General features: G+C 37.2%; 2 protein-coding genes across 3 annotated transcripts; one reads left to right on the top strand and one right to left on the bottom strand.

Annotated features, from left to right (window-relative positions):
- The first annotated feature begins 8 nt into the window (after nt 1-8).
- Nucleotides 9-11,752, top strand: LOC102601821 (uncharacterized). Of its 2 annotated transcripts, none has more exons than XM_006367273.2 (10): nt 9-378; nt 1,020-2,628; nt 2,875-4,311; nt 5,454-5,827; nt 5,980-7,682; nt 9,166-9,604; nt 9,796-9,955; nt 10,651-10,754; nt 10,864-10,955; nt 11,046-11,752. In XM_006367273.2, exons 1-10 carry the CDS (start codon nt 113-115, stop codon nt 11,120-11,122), a joined length of 6,261 nt encoding a protein of 2,086 aa, XP_006367335.1. In that variant the 5' UTR covers nt 9-112; the 3' UTR covers nt 11,123-11,752. The 2 variants fall into 2 exon arrangements, with proteins under 2 accessions (XP_006367335.1, XP_015160859.1); XM_015305373.1 differs by having other exon boundaries at nt 228-378; nt 1,015-2,628.
- A 1,452-nt stretch (nt 11,753-13,204) lies between these two features.
- Nucleotides 13,205-19,623, bottom strand: LOC102601486 (triosephosphate isomerase, chloroplastic-like). Its single transcript, XM_006367272.2, has 9 exons — nt 19,263-19,623; nt 18,694-18,720; nt 18,490-18,559; nt 17,306-17,429; nt 15,536-15,620; nt 15,245-15,377; nt 14,827-15,000; nt 14,443-14,525; nt 13,205-13,538 (listed from the first exon to the last, which is right to left on the bottom strand). Exons 1-9 carry the CDS (start codon nt 19,467-19,469, stop codon nt 13,482-13,484), a joined length of 960 nt encoding a protein of 319 aa, XP_006367334.1. The 5' UTR covers nt 19,470-19,623; the 3' UTR covers nt 13,205-13,481.
- Between the last annotated feature and the right edge of the window lie 322 nt (nt 19,624-19,945).

Here is a 19,945-nt window from a genome sequence, read left to right as displayed (position 1 = left end):
TTTTAATAAAAAAATTCATAGTTTTGGACAAATTGATGGACCTCAGGCGCGGAACGGCGTCGTACCCGGGACTACCCTTCTAAACCAAAACCCTGCTAAAACCCTAACAACAATGGCGGATTGTGAGTCGAACTCAGCACACAGAAAGATGAAAAAGATAAAGATGAAGATGAAGAAACGAAAGCAACATAGCGCCGACAAAGAAGAAGGCTGTAACAGACCTTCAAAATCCCATCGCACCGAACAGCTGGCTGGTGAAGTTGAAGAACCTATAGTTGTTCCGGAAAGTGAAGAAGCAATTAAGATACAGGATGATTCCCCATGGAGAAATCTACAGTTGATATTGTCTCTTCAGAACAACTCTATCCCTCTCCAAGAGTCAGTACTAATACTTCAATGTTCGGCTATATTTTGCTGATAAAAAAGTTCGATTTCGTTTCGGTTATGGAGTTATTTTTTGCTTTGTTTGCAAGCTCACGGATTTGGTTTTGGGAGAATTAATTTTGTTATTAGTTAGAAGAGAAACTTTGTGCATTTGATAGTTTTATTTTGTCTTCTAAACAAATACTCGAAATCCAAGCTAGTTGGGGTCGGCTATATGAATAATCACTATAGATGTGAATTAATCATAAAGTGACTAGTTTTGTGCGGTCTGTCAACATACCTTAACCCTTCTCTGGCAATGTTAGCAAGTTCACACGTTTGGACAAGAATGGAAAACAATTCTTTAGGAAAAAACAGAACGTCTAAGCTGGTAATTGGTTCAAACTTTTGAAAAAGAGTTGCTCCAAATGCCATTGCAGAAACTGTTTCTCAACCAATGATTTTCTTTTATTCTCCAGCTTTTGGATGAAAACCAGTTTTTGCAACAAAAAACTGATTTTATTTTTTTGGCAAAGATTCTTCTTTGACCTTTTGAACCAAGTGCCAGCCATTATTTTCATGTCGAAACACAAGTGTTCTCACATTTGTTTACTGTGAATTGATGATTTTCTTCTAACAAACTAATTCTAGTGCAGAAAATTGGAGCTGGCATATAATTATGTGAAATCAAGAACAGAAGGGGCTGGTGAAAGCAGGGAGAAAATTCAGACAGTAAGCTTTTCAAGAGTGGTAGTTTTCTTTAATAATTGGGTTCAGAGGATACTAGTTTCTTCTGAAAAGAAAATTAGGGTGGAAGGAGACAAGCATGCGATGGAAATTGCAGGGTCATATTTAGATTGCAGATGTTGGGTGATTTTCAGGTTCTGCTTGGAGGAATCAAAAAAGATGGGTGTTTCATTACACTTCTTAAGGGACTTGTTACGGGTCATCCAATACATTTCAAGGGATGCATTGATACGTCTGGGTGATCAGCCTTTGGTTAGTGAAGATTTGGAGTTGCATAGCATTGTGCTTGATTGCATAACCCTGGTCTTCTCATCTCATGGGGGTATTTCTAATGAAAATCTAGACTTATGGATATCATTGATTAGTGTGGTGCTTGAATTTGTCCAAAAGGTTCTCAATGATAAGCTTGATGGAACGAAGGCGGGTATTTTTGCCAAGCAGTTGTCTTGCTGCTTGCTTGAGCCATTTGTTAAGTTTCTAAAGGTCCATCCAACTCGTAAAAATGGTTTCCGCGAGTTTATAGATAAGCTTTTTGAAGATTTGGTGATTGTGTGGGATGCGTTAGATGTTCATGGCTGTGAAAGCAATCCAGAATGGAAAAGAAATCTATCGGTGTTGATAGAAGAAGTTTTGTCACAGGCATTATTCCATCCAACTCATATTGATGGATTTTTAAGCCTCCAAAGTACATCCAAGTATAGGCATTTTGATGATAAAAAATCAAAAGAGGAGAAAACTTTCATAAAAAGTTACCATAGACACTTATTTGATAAGTTGGGGAAGATTATAACTGGGAAGAATGCGTCAGCACTCAGTGGTGCTGGAGAGCTGCTTCGCCTGTTCATTAATTGTATTTATATGAAGAATGGGGTTTTAGTCGGTGCAGAAGCATTTAGACACCAGGAAGGCAATTCTACTGCCTTTTCCAGGAGCTCTTCCAACAGCTCTGCGATTTCAACAAGTCCTCCCTGTTATGCCCTGGATGCAGAAGCACGGAAATCAGTTTTTGATTTTTTTGTAGAGATTATGGAACTTTTCTTATCAGAGATTTATACTCACTCACAGGCCGGTGTGGATGCTGAACCTCTGTATTTGGGTGTTAGCACATTAAGATCAATGAATAAGTTGCTTGCAACATGTGTACAGGAAAAGGTATATATACGAACTGAAGATACCTCCGAAGGGGCTTGCTTTAATTTTTTGAAGTTAATTTATGATGCGATCATGTCGCTTACTGCCCAAATGAATCGGTTACTACAATCATTTGACTCTCCAGAAGAACGAATACCCGGGCAATTGTTGATTCTAGCTGCCAAGGAAATTTTTCTTGCTATTCATTATTTAGTGGATATTGAATATGATGTTGTTGGGGATGATCTAGAAAAACTATGGGGTACGATACTTGCTCTTACAACCAGTAGTCACTCTCTGATGAACGCTTCAGATCAACATTTGTTGACTTCAGAGGTACTTAAGCTTGGATGCAGACTCGTTCACCTCTACAGTGAACTTCGACAGGTTTGTGAGTTTTGTTGATTAATTTGTAGACAGTTACTTTGTATTATGGAGGAATAACTTAAATTTTTTTAGAAAGGTATGACACTTCACATAACACCTTAGTTTCATGAACCGCTATCCACCTTCTTCTGCACCCTTTGTGCTAGTGATAATGCGTGAGCTAACTTTTAATTTCATGCTTTACTATTGTTTATTTTTTGGGGAATTGAACCATTTTGTGGTCCTTTTTTATCCTGAACTTCATAGGTTAACATTGCCATATTCGCACTAAGCAAAGCTGTTAGAGATGTATTATCATCATTCAGAAGCAACGAAGTGTTCAGATCTTCATTGCTCTGTCACTCATTTGCTAATTCTATGAGCATGTTATTGTGCTCTCCAGAATTCAGACTTTCCATCAGAAATGCTGTCAAGTCCATTCCTGAAGGCCAAGCAAGTGGATGCATCCGACAGTTGATTGTTGATGTTGCAGAATCTCTGGAATGGATAAAATCTGAATATCAGTTGCCTGCTGAAAGTGATTTTGCAGAACCACGTTTTAGTAGTTGTGGCACTCTTTGCTTTGATCTAAAAGCTGAGATTTTGGGGAAAAGCTTGACTGAAATGTATACCCTTATTCTCGACTCAATGACTGTTACTACCGGTAATAGCAACCTCATTGCTCTTTCCGTGAAAGATTTGATGGCTGTTATTCGCCCTGGTTTGAGTAGCCTGGTCTCTCGAGGGCCAGATGTTCTTAACGTTTTCTTTACTCTGGTAACGGGCAGAGGATTCAGTAAGGCAGCTGCACTTGGGAATGACATTCTCTCAGCATGCTGGATTGTGGTCTTTTTCTTTCGTTTATATATGTCTTGCAGAAGCTTGCAAAGACAAGCCATCAGCCTGATGCCCCCAGATGCATCAAGGAAGATGTCAAGAGCACTTACTGATTCTTTTTCCGCTTATTCTGCAAAGGACTGGTTGGAGAGCACTGGTTGGGAAGACGAAAGTTATTTTTCTTGGGTTGTCCAACCTTCAGCTCCTCTTCCTGCTGTTTTACATATTATTGCTGAGTTTTGTCATCAGCACACTGTTATAGTTTGCTGTCCCCTTATTTATGTATTGAGTGGCATGGCTCTTCAAAGACTAGTTGATTTAAATAGGCAAATGAAGTCCATTGATTACTTGCTTCAGAGGAATAATAATCTAGTCCAGGCTATGTTAGATAATGATGCTGGTCTATCATCATACTCCAAGGATACTAAAAAGTGGAACAAACATGTCTCAACTCTGAGGAAAGAGGCAGCAGACCTCACCGAATTCATGATGAGATATCTCTCATTAGTGACTGAAGATAGGATATATAATTCCTCAGTTGATCAAGTAAGCAGTAAGAATACATATCTCAATCATCTGTATGAAACTGAGGTATGGGATTTTGGTACTGGATCTATAGATGAGAAGCTGTTTCCATCTGCTTTGTGGTGGATTATTTGCCAAAATGTTGATATCTGGTGTCCTCATGCTTCTAAAAAAGACTTGAAAACGTTTCTTTTAGCTTTAATTCAGAACTCCCATCCTTGTTTAAGCACGAATATGAGTGCGCTCAGGAATTATATAGAGAAATCTGGCTACGTGACAGGAGTCAACCGACATTTGGTCTCAGTGGAACTTCTGAGCAACACCATTCTATATGAACAAAAAGTAAGTTCTTGGGTAGCCTCTACAGCACATACATTTAGCACTGTTTTAGCTTTACTTATGACCATCAAATCTTCATGCATCTCATGTCACAGCTTTGTGAAAGAACCTTTCTACGAATCCATGTAAAAGTTACTTGCTAATCCCTCAATTAGGAAAATCTCAGCCAAAGAAAGACACGTCAAGAAAACAGGTTTATGCTCTTTGGTTCAACTGCAGGTTCCATGGGTATAACTTGAACATTGTGATATATAAACTGAAGTAAAATTTCATCTACTTATAGAATGACCCACAGAAACACTAAGTTGCTTGGACTCTTCACTTTCGGTGCCGCAACCTTGTAGACATAACAGGGTGTGGGATCCGTACCTGATTTAGTCAATAGATTTTGAGTACTTTGACTAAAATCAACGGAGAAATTTTGGACAGATTCAATGATTTGTGAAATCAAAACAAAAGCTAAGGTGAAATTGAAGAAAATGGAATAACTTGTATATAGAATTTTCTATGTCACTCCTTTTTGTTTTATCTCCTTCTAAGACTTTTCTCTCTATCTATATTTTTGCTCAAGTTTTCCACATAATATCTCATAGTTTAGGTTTTATAACTCTATTTTTAGATATTTGAATTATTTTTAGCTGAATCCCCGCACCTGTACCCATATCCCCACATCTTAAAATTTAGATCATGAAGGATCTGACCTCTAAATTTGCACCTGTATCGGACACTTGCACCGGAGTCCGAGCAACTTAGCAGAAACATATTCATTTGCGAAATCTATCCTGATATGCAAACTGGACTTATGTAGCAGTTAATGCCTGCTACAATTTGAGACTCAAGTTTGAGTCCTCCTGGAGGCAGGTTTTCATATTTTAGTAAGAATGATGTTGCAGGTAGATCACGTAAAGCTTGGGTACAAAGGTTTCTCTGTGTCAAACTATCAGTTGCATAAGGGATCACATTAGCATCCCAGAGTTGTTGGGGATTTTGGACACTTCTCATGTCTGGGTGTATTAGATTGGATAATCCTATTCCACTTACACCTTGCTAGTTTATCATTTGGGTTATTGCGCTGTCTGGTTGCCTTATTGAGTTCTATTGGGAGCGATCGTTTCTTGTGGTGTTCTAACTGTATGTTATGATAGCCCATTTGCAGGCACATGGCATCCATATTTTGCCAAATTTTGAAGAAGTCTGTGTCGTCAATATTTTCATATGTTGGAGAAGTTGATCTAAATGGTACACCTGATTGGGAGAATGCTATACACATGCTTGAAAAGTCATCGACTACATTTTTCAGAAGTAATCATCCACAGGATAATGACTCATTATTGATAGAGCCAATCCATCATTTACTAAATGACATACCTGCTGAACTTTGTGAAAAGGAACTAAGTCCTATAAACGCAGAAATCACCAGATGCCGAGAATTTCTCAACCTTTTGAGCTGGATACCGAAAGGACATCTTAGATCAAAATCATTCTCACGTTATGCTACTAGCATTCTCAATATCGACAGGTAATATCACTTCTTTACCCTTTTTGTTGTTCTCATCAGACATTAAATGCCTTTAGCATTAGCTGTTGGAAAGCTTTTAGATATTGACATAACAACTTCAAGCTAGTAATTCAAACTGTAATGTTGGTTTGCAAATGGCTGTAATATTTCAGGCTCGTGGTCGGCTGCCTGTTTGATCAGCATGGGTCAGTAGCTTTATGCAGCCGTTATGAGCTCTTGAGGTTGCTTGTGACCTGCCGGAGAACCTTTAAAAATCTGCTAATGGCATCATGTAAAGGGAAGAAAGGTCATCAATCCTTGCTAGCTTGCTTGTTGTCAGAGAGATCTCCTGTTTTTTGGCTTCTGAAGTCATTGTCTGCAGTAACTGGTTTTCTGAGTGTGATTTCTCAAGAGACTTCTCCTCAATTGAAACATATGATTTTCTCGTTGATGGATCACACATCTTTCATCCTTTTGACTCTGTTCAAAGATCAATTTGAAGCCATTTTTGCTTTGACTGCTGGGAAGTCTTATGGAGGAGCTATCAGTTCTGTTGATGGCCACAAAGAGACTGTTCTGAGAGAAAATGGTCCGCGTTCAGATTTCTCTGATAACAACAATGCATGGAGAAGTGTTTCATCTGTAGCTGGCACCTTAACGAGACATGCACAGGAATTGCTGGACTCCCTAAATCTAGCGGTTGTTAATAGAAAAGTGGATGATCTAGCTGGGCTTCAGGAAATGGATAAAGTCTCACCTTTGGTCTCTTGCTTTCAGGGATTCTTATGTGGTCTAGTTTCTGCAATGGACAGTTTGGATATTAAAAGAAGCAGTACTCTTATAGAATCAACAAGCCACAACCTCAAAATGAAACCATGTATAGAGACATGTGCAGACTTGTTAAACTCCATTTTGCATTTGTTATTTCTTGAGGGCGATCAATGCCCTCAAGGTTTGTCTAGTACCCACACTGCTATTGAGACAGAATGTTGCAACGAACTATTGGCAGCGGGAACTTACCAATCTAGGGACTCTGCTGATGAGCCTAATAATGTGAAAAAGGAAGAACACTATTCTGGTTCGGCTGACTCTGTACAGTCTAATGACTGTAAGAATGACTTGCAAAAGTTTGGAGGTATTGAGTCTCTTTTGGCCAATGTGGACTTTGAGCAACAATATTTGAGAAAATCTTTATTGCAAGGACTTTCCAAAGGAGAAAATCTTGAAGCAGCATTTTGTCTGAAGCATATTTTCGGTGCTTCTTCAGCTATTCTAAAATTTTCGTTGCATACCAAGTCTACTTCCTTGCCGAAGAATCTTCTTCCCATACTAATCCGTGTCTCTCATGTCTTGCTTTCTGATTTTGCCAATCACAGTGGGTCACTTGAACAGTTCTCTTTTATTTGGTTAGATGGTGTTGCGAAGTTCATTGGCGAGCTGGGAAAAATATTTCCGCTGCTTAATCCTTTGTCTTCTAGAGATTTATTTGTCAAGCAAATAGAATTGCATTTGAGGGCCATGGGAAAGTGCATATCTTTACAGGGGAAGGAAGCTGCTCTTGCATCACGAGAGATAGAATCAAGTACCAAGATGCTAAGTGGTCTGCCAGAACATGACCTATCTAACTCTCATTGGCTAAACCACTTGGATGAGTTAAAATCCAGATTGAGGATGTCATTCGCGAATTTTGTCAGCAGAGCTTCTGAATTGCATTTATTGTCTGCTATTCAGGCTATTGAGAGAGCATTAGTTGGTGTGCAGGAACACTGCATTATTAACTATGAAGTAACTACTGGAAGTTCACATGGAGCAAAGGTCTCTGCTTATGTTGCTGCAGGCATTGATTGCTTGGACGTGATTCTTGAATCTGTGTCAGGTACTATTTTATATCCAAGGTTTACTTTCAAGTACCAAGCTTGCGTTTGGACATGCAATATGAAGTCATAATTTCAAATCGGTGTTTGGATATGTGATTTGAGATCATGATTTCAAATCCCAAATTCTCCAGAAAGCTCAAATCATGATTTCAACTTTTGTTAATGTAAAACTTGACCCATAAGTTTATATTTTGTAAAAAAAAGGATCCATCATTTGAAATTTTGTAAAAAAAGACATGTTCGGCGTGAAAAGATTGTTCGTACCATGTGAAATTATTATATTAAAGAATAACTAGTTACTACTATTGTTGACTAGTGAATCTTTATAAAATTATGTGTATTTGCAAGTTTGTATTCACAAATCACAAACATTTATTTGTAAAAGGAGCATGAATATATGTGATTTATCAATGTGGTGCCTTTCAATATTCCGATATCTTGTTTATGAACTATGGTTTGTTCAATTTGGTAAGATTGCGTAAGAATTGGGGAAATTTTGATAGTTATCACAACTTGTGGGGTTGTCATGTTTATAAAAAAATACAACTAAAGAAATCCAAATTCCATGTCCATACAAAACTTCAATTTCATATCGCATGTTCAAACGGGTCCTAAGAGAAAAATGCAAGATAGCTATTATGTCAAAGTTCTTTGCTTTCATTTGGACTCCACAAATGATTAGCATTTTTTTCCTCACAGATATTACATAATTTTGTCTGGATCAGAGAGAAATTAAGCTCTTTCGATTGCTAGAAAGATCAAGAGATGCTGTATTTGTATTTCAGTTTTAACCTTGTGAAGGATAAGAAAACACTGGTTCTTGTCGACATGAAATTAACTGAATAGCTCTAACAATCAGATGCTCATTATGCTACTACGAATGGTTTGGATGTGAAAAAAAAATGCAAATGGTTTGAATGGATATGTTTGAGTAGGAGCGAGTAGGGCTGTTTAAAATAGTTTTTAATTCCTCAGATGTTGCATTGCATGAAATATAAAAGCTCTGGTTTGGACAGATGAGTAACTTAAGTCATAAATCACAAGAGGAGCGCGTTGAGTGGAGGGGAAAAATTAGCAGAGTCTCCCTGAAAAAGTGGGACTTTTGATTCTTTTTGTCCATGATTTCTCGTTTTTTCTTAAAGGGTCTTTTGACTGGGAGGTTGTTACTTTTCAGAACACACAATTAATTAAAAGGAACAATAATTGCCTTGGCTTTGATCATGGCATGTAAAGAGACTAAGACGACATCAGTTTAGGAACTAATTAACATGTCTTCAGAGGCGAAGTAGCACTTGCAAAGATCTCTACCTATGTGTGAGCTCTCTCTGGAAGCTGTGATGTTTTTCATTTGTTTGTTGGATAGTTTAGGGAGCTGATTGTTCTTCATATTAAGTTGCAAAAAATCCCGATACTTGCCCTATACTAATGTTTATCAGATTTGTGCGTAACTTGCGGTTTCGTATGTCCTTTGTCTTTTTATAGGGCGTAAGAAGTTGGCTGTGGTCAAAAGGCATATCCAGAATTTAGTATCGTCTCTACTCAATGTAGTCCTGCACTTGCAAGGCCCGAAGATATTTTTCAGAAATCATAAGTTCAGGAAAGATTTTACTGAACCCGACCCTGGCTCTGTCTGTCTTATGTGCATTTCAGTGCTGACAAAAATTTCTGCCAAACACGCTTTCTTCCAATTGGAAGCATGCCATATTGGGCAGTTATTGCATCTGCCTGCTACAATATTTCAGAGTGCTTTTCAGCTTTGGACATCCAAAGTTCCGCTTTGTTCTAATTATACAGGAGACTTGACTTCCGGAGAAACTGAGGTTCCTGGAAGCGAAAGAAGTGTCGTGGATAGAGAATTTTGCATAAAGCTATATGCTGCTTGCTGCCGAATGCTGTGCACTGTTCTAAAGCATCACAGAAGGTTTGCTACTTTGTTCTTGTTTCCTTCAAACTATATTTGTGGCCTATTCCCTTATGTTGTTTACTGTGCAATTTTATGATGATCACCGGGGAACTTCAAAAGAGATGGAGAAACATTATAGATGTGTGGATTTTGAGCAAATTTCCCCTTATAAGTCCATGATCTATTATCTTGGTTTTCACAATATGTAGTGAGACACGGCGCTGCATCGCGCTTCTGGAAGATTCAGTTGGCAGACTTCTTAATTGTTTGGAGATGGTATGCACTTGTCCAGTTGGAGGAGATAATTTTGGATGGGAAGTTCAAGGAGGAGTAAAATGCGCCAGTTTTCTTCGTAGGGTGTATGAAGAGGTAAGGTTACTTCTACATTATACTCTCTCCTCCATAATGGAATTTTCAATTACTCAAATGTTGGGTTAACATGATCTAAATACTTCCTTCTTGCATCATTTATAGTTGCCTTTTTGCTCTTCTGAAAAATGGGAGTAAAAGACAGATGGCTTTCGGGCTTTACAGGTTGCTTCTAGATACTTAGGCTCAGGCTCATGAGTGCTTTATGATTCGAAATTCATGACCCTGCCTAAAGTTGAATGTACTATAAACAGTGCTCTACTTGGATGAACTTGCCTTCAGCTTCATCCTTACTTTGGACTTTGAACATGTTAGTTCTAAGCTTTGATTTAGTCATAGTCAGTTCTGAGGTGGTTGTTCCCATTCATTACTAGCTTTGTACTGAATTTCTTTTTTATCCGTTTACTAGCTTGGTAGTTGGTATTGAAAGTCATTAATAAAATTTCCATTAGTTCTGAGATTGTTGAAACTAGATAACTTAGGAGGCATGTTATTGGTCCACTCTTTTGATTTAAAGGTAATTTGACAATGTCGTTTCTTGTCTCAATTACATTGTCAGAAGGGTACTAGTGCAAGTTTCGATTTTGGGTCATCAATGCATTAGTTTCATTTAACTGTTTGTCCATTCACATAAATCCAAGAGGTTTCTTTCCTTATGTCTTTCATAAAATGGCTGTCCCCTTTCTATATTGCAGATTAGGCAGCACAAAGATGTCTATGGTGACAATTGTTTTCAATTCCTATCTTGCTACATATGGGTGTACTGTGGATATGGTCGGCTAAGAAATGGAATCATCCGGTACTTTTTTGTTGTATTCACTTTTGATTTCATGTTAGAGGCACAATGTGATTTGCATTTTTGATTCCTGTTCTCCAATCTTAATGACTTTTTTTTTTCAACTTGGAAGGGAAATCGACGAAGCTTTAAGACCTGGTGTCTATGCTTTAATAGATGCTTGTTCAGAAGACGATCTTCAACGTCTTCACACAGTATTTGGAGGTGAGCAATCTCAACCTGTTCTAAAGTTTGAAAGAATATTAAGCTATTAGTTGCCTGTTGCCTCACTATTTAATCTTTCTATTTTTATAGAGGGACCCTGCAGAAATACCCTTGCTACTTTGCAACATGATTACAAGATCCATTTCCAGTATGGAGGAAAAGTGTGATTGATCATCATAACTATTTTTGTTGGCAAAGTCTGTATGTGGAGGATCCTGTATCACTACTGCTTTTGCGGGCAAGTCTTCATTGTGAAGGAAAATGATAAGACTTGCAGAGTAATATTGTCAATGAAGCAACCTCGACATTGCTACATTGCTCACAGGGTTAAAGGCTTGCAACGGGGGTTCACCTGCAGCCTGTTTTAACAGCCATTAGAAATGCCCCTCTTGATCCGTTCTTCAAGACCTACGGTTGAAAGCTAATCAAAGAACGCAAAATTTGACATTGGTTCCTTGGGGACATGCTTGTGCTCTGCTACTAAAATGTTGTAGCAAACTAAATACACACACGCCCTTCATCGAAAGCTGAGACTCAATTCTGTACAAAGAAGTTTTGCTGAGCTCGAGCCTTTGGAGTTCTTGTGTACCGGTATGAGTAGAAGTATTGCATCTCTTTTTAATTATGTGAATTTGATATCCCTTGCCAATGGTTTGGAACTCTTGGGAAAATAGACCTTTTTGTTAGCACATAACATTTACTTGAAATTTTTTCAAGTTCAATTATATGTATAATGTATGGATCCAATTTTATTTGGCCGATGTGCACAAATACCCAATTTTAGGATAGTCATGTCATTTTTGTGCCCATTATATTTTTATGCAAGTTTATTTGCTTTGGGAACAACTTCAGACATACGCGGTTGAAGTTGAAAATTGTGAAGGCCAAACATTATATTTTTGGCCTCAAGTTTGGTATGACTTGTCAAGTCTTTAGACATTTTCTTTTTTTACTGATTTTTTTTTTTTTTTTTGAAAACTGAGAAATCCATCTTTGACCCACCGCACTTTGGACCAATCACAACCTTCTAAACTCGGTGGATGATGGGCCTGTCCCTCTACCCTTCTCCACTCAAATATCGAGCTTCGCTTTGTATGGTGTGGGACTTGAACCTGCGACCTAAGTTACAAATCTTTCACCTTTTGCCACTCGAGCCTGGCCGGGGGGCATTTTTACTAAAGTTGTTGGTTGATTTGGTAAAGCTAAGCTTCGGACATTTTTTTGCTATAGTTGTTTAGCAAAGATCAAACTTCAGTCATGTGATTGAATTGCATATAAAAATTGGATAAAACTTTAGTGATGTATGATTTGACATTTTTTTTTTTTTGAAATAGGTAACTGATGTGTGATTTGACTATTTTTATCCATTTTTTAAAAAAATAATTCAAATAAGCTCAAATTCAAGACATAAGTGTCACATTTCTTATAAAGAAATACGAAACTTATGTTTTGAATTTGTTAGATTTTAATGAACAAAACTTCAAGCATCAATTTGTCAAAACAATAAAAATCTAACAAATTCATTCAGCACCCTTTTTCATGTATGTCTACTTAATTTATTTGAGAAACCTGCATACACATAATTACACTCACAATTTGAACAAATAATTTCTTTTTCTTTACTTGTTTTGCAATTACAATTTACTTTTTTTCATACTTACAAAAATTTATGGCAAACACTGCCCATCTGTCCTGTTCTCACTTAAATTTCAGACTTGTGTCATTTTAAGGTTCCAACTTGTCAAGTATGCCTAACCCATACCTCATTAAACCAAGTATAACTTATACTAGGTAGACCTTTACGCCAACTTGTTTGAAATATAATTAACTTTTGCAAAGTAGCTTAAAAATAGTTACTTCTCCATTACAATTAAGTGCAAAAAGACTTAGTATACGTTCAAATTTCGAGACTGTCATGGAGCTTCATTTATAAAAGTTTGAACTCTAGAACACTATTCGAGAGTTTCACTTTTATAAGTTTAACTCCAAGATGATGTGATCAAGTTTGAATTTCTACTAGTGAAACTTCACTTACTATGCTGGAGTGATGATACGCTTGAGATACAACCATGCTGTGCAGTGCACTGGGATTCTGGGAGCTAAGGTGCCTTCAAACATCTGAAATCAAACTGTAGTTCCAAGAAAAGAAAAAAGAGCAGAAAATGTACTCATTGACCATACTTTTTCAGAATCCACATTCATCATTTGAAGCATAGATATTTATTTTGGGTTGGGGGTGTTGGGAGGGGTCAAGTAACTTCAGCAAACTTTGGTATAATTAGTGTCAAGGAACATACAACACATCCAAACCCCGCTATAAAAAAAAATTTACACTCTGAAGCTCCACATTTTGCTTTCACTGTGTTATTAAAATGAGATGGATGAAAAACAAGTTATACAGGATGAGTTGGAAAGTTACCAAAATTCCACTAGATAAAACTCATTCATAAATTGGCCATCTGATGCTTCCAGCACTGCTATTTCTCTAAGCCATTTATTTCCACAACTACAACCCGTGACAAATTATCAAGCAGCTACCTTCTTGGATGTTACAGAATTAATAATGGTGGCAAACTCAGGACCCTGAAACATAGAATATTAATGTTACTGCGCATTTCCAAAATCCCACCTTTCAAAAAAAGTTAATTCCAATGGGGAATTTCAACTTTGAATAAATGATGCAGCGACAACAAGTTAGAAACCAACAAGTTAGGAGTTGGTTTAGTACACCTTTAATGAAACTAATTGCAATGTGTACATTTTTATTCTATCTCCATGTAAATTTCTAAGATACAACCACCACCTATGGCTGATTACTTCTATCATCTTTTTGTGATGACCAAAAAAATTTTCCGAGGGACAGTTGACACATGGTTGTAACTTGGTGGATAATGGGTTGTCCCTTTACCCATCTCCACTTAAATACCGGCTTTAGTCCATGGCAGAGTTGAACTATTGACATGAGTCTAACCCACATGTCATGCACTGTGCTCTTACCATTGACCCGAAGCCCTAGGGATATTGCTTTTGTCATACTCCGTCAAACTCCCAAGTCCCAAGGATCTTCACATTAAACTCCACATATCACTAAAGTTCTTTCCAAACCAACTTCGGCACTCCAGAGTGTGTGCAGTAGTTGCCCCAACACCAAAGAATTTTTAGTGTCCACGATAAAGGGTAGGTCCACTGTCCACTTATAGTCACGATGAGCAACAATTTTTTTCCAATACTAGTCACAGTGAACAACATTTTCTAGATATGATGTTCTTTCTAAGGGGATGCCATAAATTCTAGGTCCAGCTTAAATTTAATAACTTATCCATGTTTTAATTTTTGTAATTTTGGTCAAGGATACAGTTCTTGCATGTTACAATCATTTCCACTGATCCCAAATATTTTACGGATACATTCCACATGCTACAGTCAAATAGGAAACTAAAAAATATTTGCCAGACAAAATGCATGTACTTAGCAATTAAAAGATAACCTTTAAAGAAGCACCCCCCACTAGAAAGCCATCAATATCTTCTTTCTTCGCCAGGTCAGAAGAGTTGCCTCCGTTCACAGAGCCTGTCAAAATTTTACAGTTTTATGAAACATGCAAATTACAATTCAGTTTCACAAAAAATCCAGGCATATCAACAGCAAAGAAACAGGATTTTGGAGCACCAAATACAGGTTGGATATGTCTTAATTTAACAATGCGTCAAAGTCCTTCGCTGACTCACAAAAAGAATTCTTCAAAAGACAAACAAATAAGAATTCAACAAAAAGAGTTAGGGGTTCACTTCCCCATTCCCCCCAAGTATAAAAAAACAAAAAGAAGAGGAAAAGTTACTTTTTACATGAATTCAACACTCAAATTCATTACCTCCATATATGATGCGTGTTTTAGAAGCAACTTCTGCAGAAACATTCTTACTTAGCCAATCACGAACAGCTGCATGGACCTCCTGAGCCTGCTCAGGTGACGCCACTTTACCAGTTCCAATAGCCCATACAGGCTCATATGCAATGACAACATCATCCCAACTTGGTAAAGCATCTGCACATCACAGAAATGTCATCAAACAGATCTAAGAAAGATAAAGCTTTCACATGTAACACTTTTAGCCTAAGGGAGAAAATTCATGAAGCTAAGGCAATGATATAAATGACTATCCCATCCCTGCCCCCAGTGAGTAATCTTAGCTTTTAATAGAACATCATATACATATATAGGTCTCATGAATATGAGATGAAAGATTCTGCAAGAAAGACTATATTCAACATAATCAGCAAAATCTCACCGGCAAATGCCTTCAACTGCTTGAAACATACATCAAAAGTTTTTCCAGCTTCTCTTTCTTCCAATAGCTCTCCAATACAGGCTATAACTCCAACATTCTGGCTCAAGGCATAAGCAGCCTTCTTCCCAATAAACTGCACGAGAGAATGGCCCAGTCAAGTCCTTAGTGAACAGCTCAACACACAACGAAGTATCATCAAGACCCGGCAAATGTTTTACTTCATTTCACTTGTGACAAATTGCTTAGTTTTCCATAAAATTCACAAATCAAATGATTCGTGCAAAGCCTTACTTCATCATTTTCTCCAATTACATGTCTCCGTTCAGAATGACCAAGAATGACCCACTTGCAGCCAACATCCTTCAACTGTTCCACGCTACATATGTTAAATAAAACATATTATAAATTGAAGATGAGTTACACTAACAGGAGAGTAATTGGGTCCACACTTGATCTCTGACATATTTTGAAGTCATACACAATGAGCAATGAAGAAATGACGGTCTCTGCCGTCCATTACCTAATGAACTGCACTTCTGATAGGATTCATAAAGTGGAGTTTAACTTTAAGGTTGGATTCCACATCTAATTGGTGGAAAGAAGCATTGGCTTATATTTTAATGGAGATGTGGCCTTGTAGGACAATCAGATAACAGATTCCCTTTTATTCTATTCAATATCTTGACTACATAGTAATGCTATTGTTAATGAAATATGGATACAATGGTGGATTTCGTTGTACTAAATTCACTACCCATTATTATCTTCTTTTCCTTGACGAAGATGGAGGGAATTAAGTTCAAAGTCATGGTTTGACCTGAAATCCCACACTTAAAGAACAAAAAAATCCTACTGATAATTTGGATTGGGCAATGGACCTCTCAAAGATGCCTTCCCTGAAACTTAGAGTCAACAGAATAATCTTAAGAAAATTTCGTAATAATTGGGAAATCAATAGGCTTCAAATTTCTTCAAAATACTGAAGCAATTTCATCGTACCATTGATCAACAAGAAAGACCGACATGGCTAAGGCACAGCTACAATGTCAAATCTTCATACACAGCTTCAAATCATACTGGATAGCAGGCTGGTATTAGGCACTGGAAACACAGCTGAGAGAAAATACCCATCAAAGTGGCACTCTTTACTTGATGTGGTAAAATTCCGGCTAGTATTTGGTGGAATGTTTGGAAGGAAAGAAAATCAAGATGTTTGGAAGATAAAGTCAGGCCTGTCCAGAAGATTAAGATGACTTCTTTGCTTTTGTTTCATTTTTGGTGTAAGGAAGAATTACTATAAGTAGATTCACTGTTAGATATCCTAGAACCCTTGCAATAAGAACAAGGTTACACTTTTTCTCCTTTCAAATAGTAGATACGGGCATACGGCTCTTAGTACAGCTTTTTTTCACTAAAATTGTTACCTCTTTTCACTCAAAAAAGGATAACCATAACCATAACCACAGAGAAAACACAAAGAGAAACTTCTGATCTCAACAGCAATGTCATGCAGGCCTTATTGGTGAAAATATAGTTAACACTCACTCATTAGGATGACAAGAAAAACATTGGTTCGATACACCTTGAAAGGACACAACCAATTAAAACTACGCTGAAAATCAGTTAAGGAAGAATAAACTTGTACAGATTCGTTAGCCATCTTGTCGCTCCTTTAATGGGGCAATTTCCCCTTATAGTTTGGTTGTAAGAAGGCTATTGAGCTCCTATCTTTATCAGAGTTCAAATACCCATAGAGCCAAAAATGCTAGGTGATTACTTCTATTTGCCTAAGCCTTCGTGAGTAAAGTTACCGGATACATATGCTAGTGGGAGGTAGTAGGTATCAGGTAGAATAGTTAGAGGTATGCCTTGCTAACCCGGACACCATCATTATAAAAGAAAAAGAAGTAAATTTTGGTCTGGATTTTCAGAAAATTTGGAAGACTGCAAATTAACATTCGAAACCAGACTGTTGAATTACCATAAACCATCATATAGTGAAGAACAAAGCAATTCTGGCGCGTTAATTGATTTAAATTTAATTTTACATGTGAGCTTAACCTGATTTCACCCGTGAAAGCTCCACCTTTGCCAGTCCAGCAATTCTGACCAGAAATCTCAATCCTATCAGTTAGTGAACTCTTCACTTGATCAATGTACAGAAAGGGAGGTGCTACAACCACATCTGCAAGTATCCAAGAAGAACATATTATTTTGTGATAGCAACTGATTCAGAATATAAAATTACTATATGAATGTTAGAAATTAATAATATTTTCAGCAATCTTGATTAGTTGACCGATGAAGATGAAGAAAATCAATATAATAGGTGGAGAAAGTGTTTTATCTAATACGGATATGATATCACAATGCCGAAACCATTACAGTGCATACTCTGGAAGGACTGGGCTATCAGCACCAAACATTCATGAAACTTTGGACATGGACATATCCAATTACAAATACCGGTATTACATCTTTATCGATACTACAGAGTAAATATTGGGAAGCAAAGAAAGAATAAAGAGAATGAGAGTAGAGTAGGATGAACAACTGAATCATCTAAAATGCTGCAGACCCGCAAACAAGAAACAGAAAAAGGAATCCCCTTAAGAGAAGCATCATCTTTTGTGTGCCTTTGTCATGCCTTTTGCAACACCTCTTTGAGCAGGCTAATTAACATGAGTTTGCTTCTAAATCTAACGGCCAGAACATTTAAAGATGACTTGCTTTTCCACGACTTCTCTCTATGTCTAGGTTTGTAAAGGATAAGTATCAACAGGACATGTAGATATGGCCAGTGTCATGAAAAACTTCGATTGCAAATCTTCACAATTCTTATAAGGTTTCTATATTTTTCATTAATGCTTGCATAATCAACTTCATTCTCGTTAAAACTGAATACCAGTATTACCAAGACGAGGAAAGAATCATTTCAGATTTCAACTACAAGTATAAAACGGAAAAAAAGAGCATGGTGTTATCCGTGTGGCCTTGAATAAAACGAGATATCATCCTAGAACAGCACTATGAAAGGGATATGCACAACAAACTATATTGAATGTAGGGTGAGAAGTAGTCAGCAAACTAGGGTCAAACTAAGTGGCAACTATAACAGGCTTACAAAGATTACTCTGCAATCAAAATCCGAATAGGGCAGAAAGTCATTGAGACAGCTTCACAGAAAGCTGGATATGCACATACAGCTTGAGGCAATGGAAAGTGAACAACATTGAAGAACTCACCAACATCTGACTCGAGTTTCGCACTGTTCAGATCAGATACAAGCTTGCTTATGGAGTCCTTTGTTCCATTCTGGGAGAAACATTGACAAAGTTACGAAAACAAAAAAATCATAGGGAAATAAACGCCACCGCCCATTATGAAATAGAGGGGTTTCAAATTTCAATTACATAACTAGACAAGAGGACATAAGATGTAATACTTACACATTTCCAGTTGCCACCAACAAAGAACTGCAAACAATAACAAATCTATAATCAGACATCGATCCAATAGGAAAAGGGAAATAATTTGAAGTTCAAATGTATTACAGGAGACCTAGAAAATTTGTGAAAGCTACCATAATGCATTTTAGGGGAAAATTCTAGTGTCATGACAAATCTAACCCATGTTGCATTGGATGCTTGTTTATAAAGAAGAAGCCAACCAGCCTAATCCAGTGTGCTAAGGTGGGAACTTGGAAGTAGTCCCATTAACAAGAAAGGGGGCTCAAATAGAGTAGAATAAATATAGTGGATTCATGTAGTAAACCCCAACTAGTTTGGATTGTAGACATAGTTGAAAACAAGGTAATAAATAACTTGTTAATCCAATTGCTATTTCTAATTTGCTGTTTATTCAGTAAAAGTGGTTCAATACAGTCATTGTACCATACTCTGTTCTAGTAACTTGTATCAATTCAGATGACACTTTTCTTCGCCAAATGTTGAGACAATTCAATTAACAAACTGGCCAAATCTACTAAGCCAAACATATAATCTAAAAGTTTATATACCTTGCCAGAGCCAGCCATGGAGACGACGGGTCTGCAAGCTTTGTGAGAGGGCGAAAGGCGCAAGTGAGAGTCAACATTTTGGAAAAAAGAGTGAGTATTGTCAAGCTTGAAATTCGAAGATGGACGGAGACCAGAAAAATGTGGTGGAGAGGAAAAGGAAATGGCGGATTTTGGACCAGAAAGTTGAGAAGCTAAAGAAGTTGCCATTTCTGAAACTGAAGATATTTGTAATGGCACCTTCGCTTATCTATCTGCTTCTTGTGTTTATTATTGGGCCAAACAAATTGCTGTTACTATTCGGAACATCTATATGTGTTATCAATGTGTTTGGTTCACCGACTATGCGCGCTGAGTGAAACTCATTCTGCCTAATCGGTTGTTCACTTTTATTTATTCACTATTTTAAAAATATTTTTTTTAATTTTATTTTATTCTTAATATTAATTAAAAATGAATGGAGAGAATATATATTAAGATAATAATCAAAGTGATTAATGATTTTTCTTAGAAGGTGGTAAAATACTCATATGCATGTAAAGCTTGGTGCAGAGTTGTGGTATCTGGATGGATAAGGTTAAAAGTGATTCTTATGGAATGGAAGGATATGTCATTTTCTAAGGCCACAAATTGATGGCTGCGTTTAGAGGTGTGCAAAAACCGATTTAACCAATAAACCGAACCGA

The sequence above is a fragment of the Solanum tuberosum genome, unplaced genomic scaffold (genome assembly GCF_000226075.1).
Source record: "Solanum tuberosum cultivar DM 1-3 516 R44 unplaced genomic scaffold, SolTub_3.0 scf00755, whole genome shotgun sequence".
NCBI classification, from domain to species: domain Eukaryota; kingdom Viridiplantae; phylum Streptophyta; class Magnoliopsida; order Solanales; family Solanaceae; genus Solanum; species Solanum tuberosum.
Note: the sequence above shows the minus strand (reverse complement) of the source record. Positions and strands in the feature narration are given on the sequence as shown.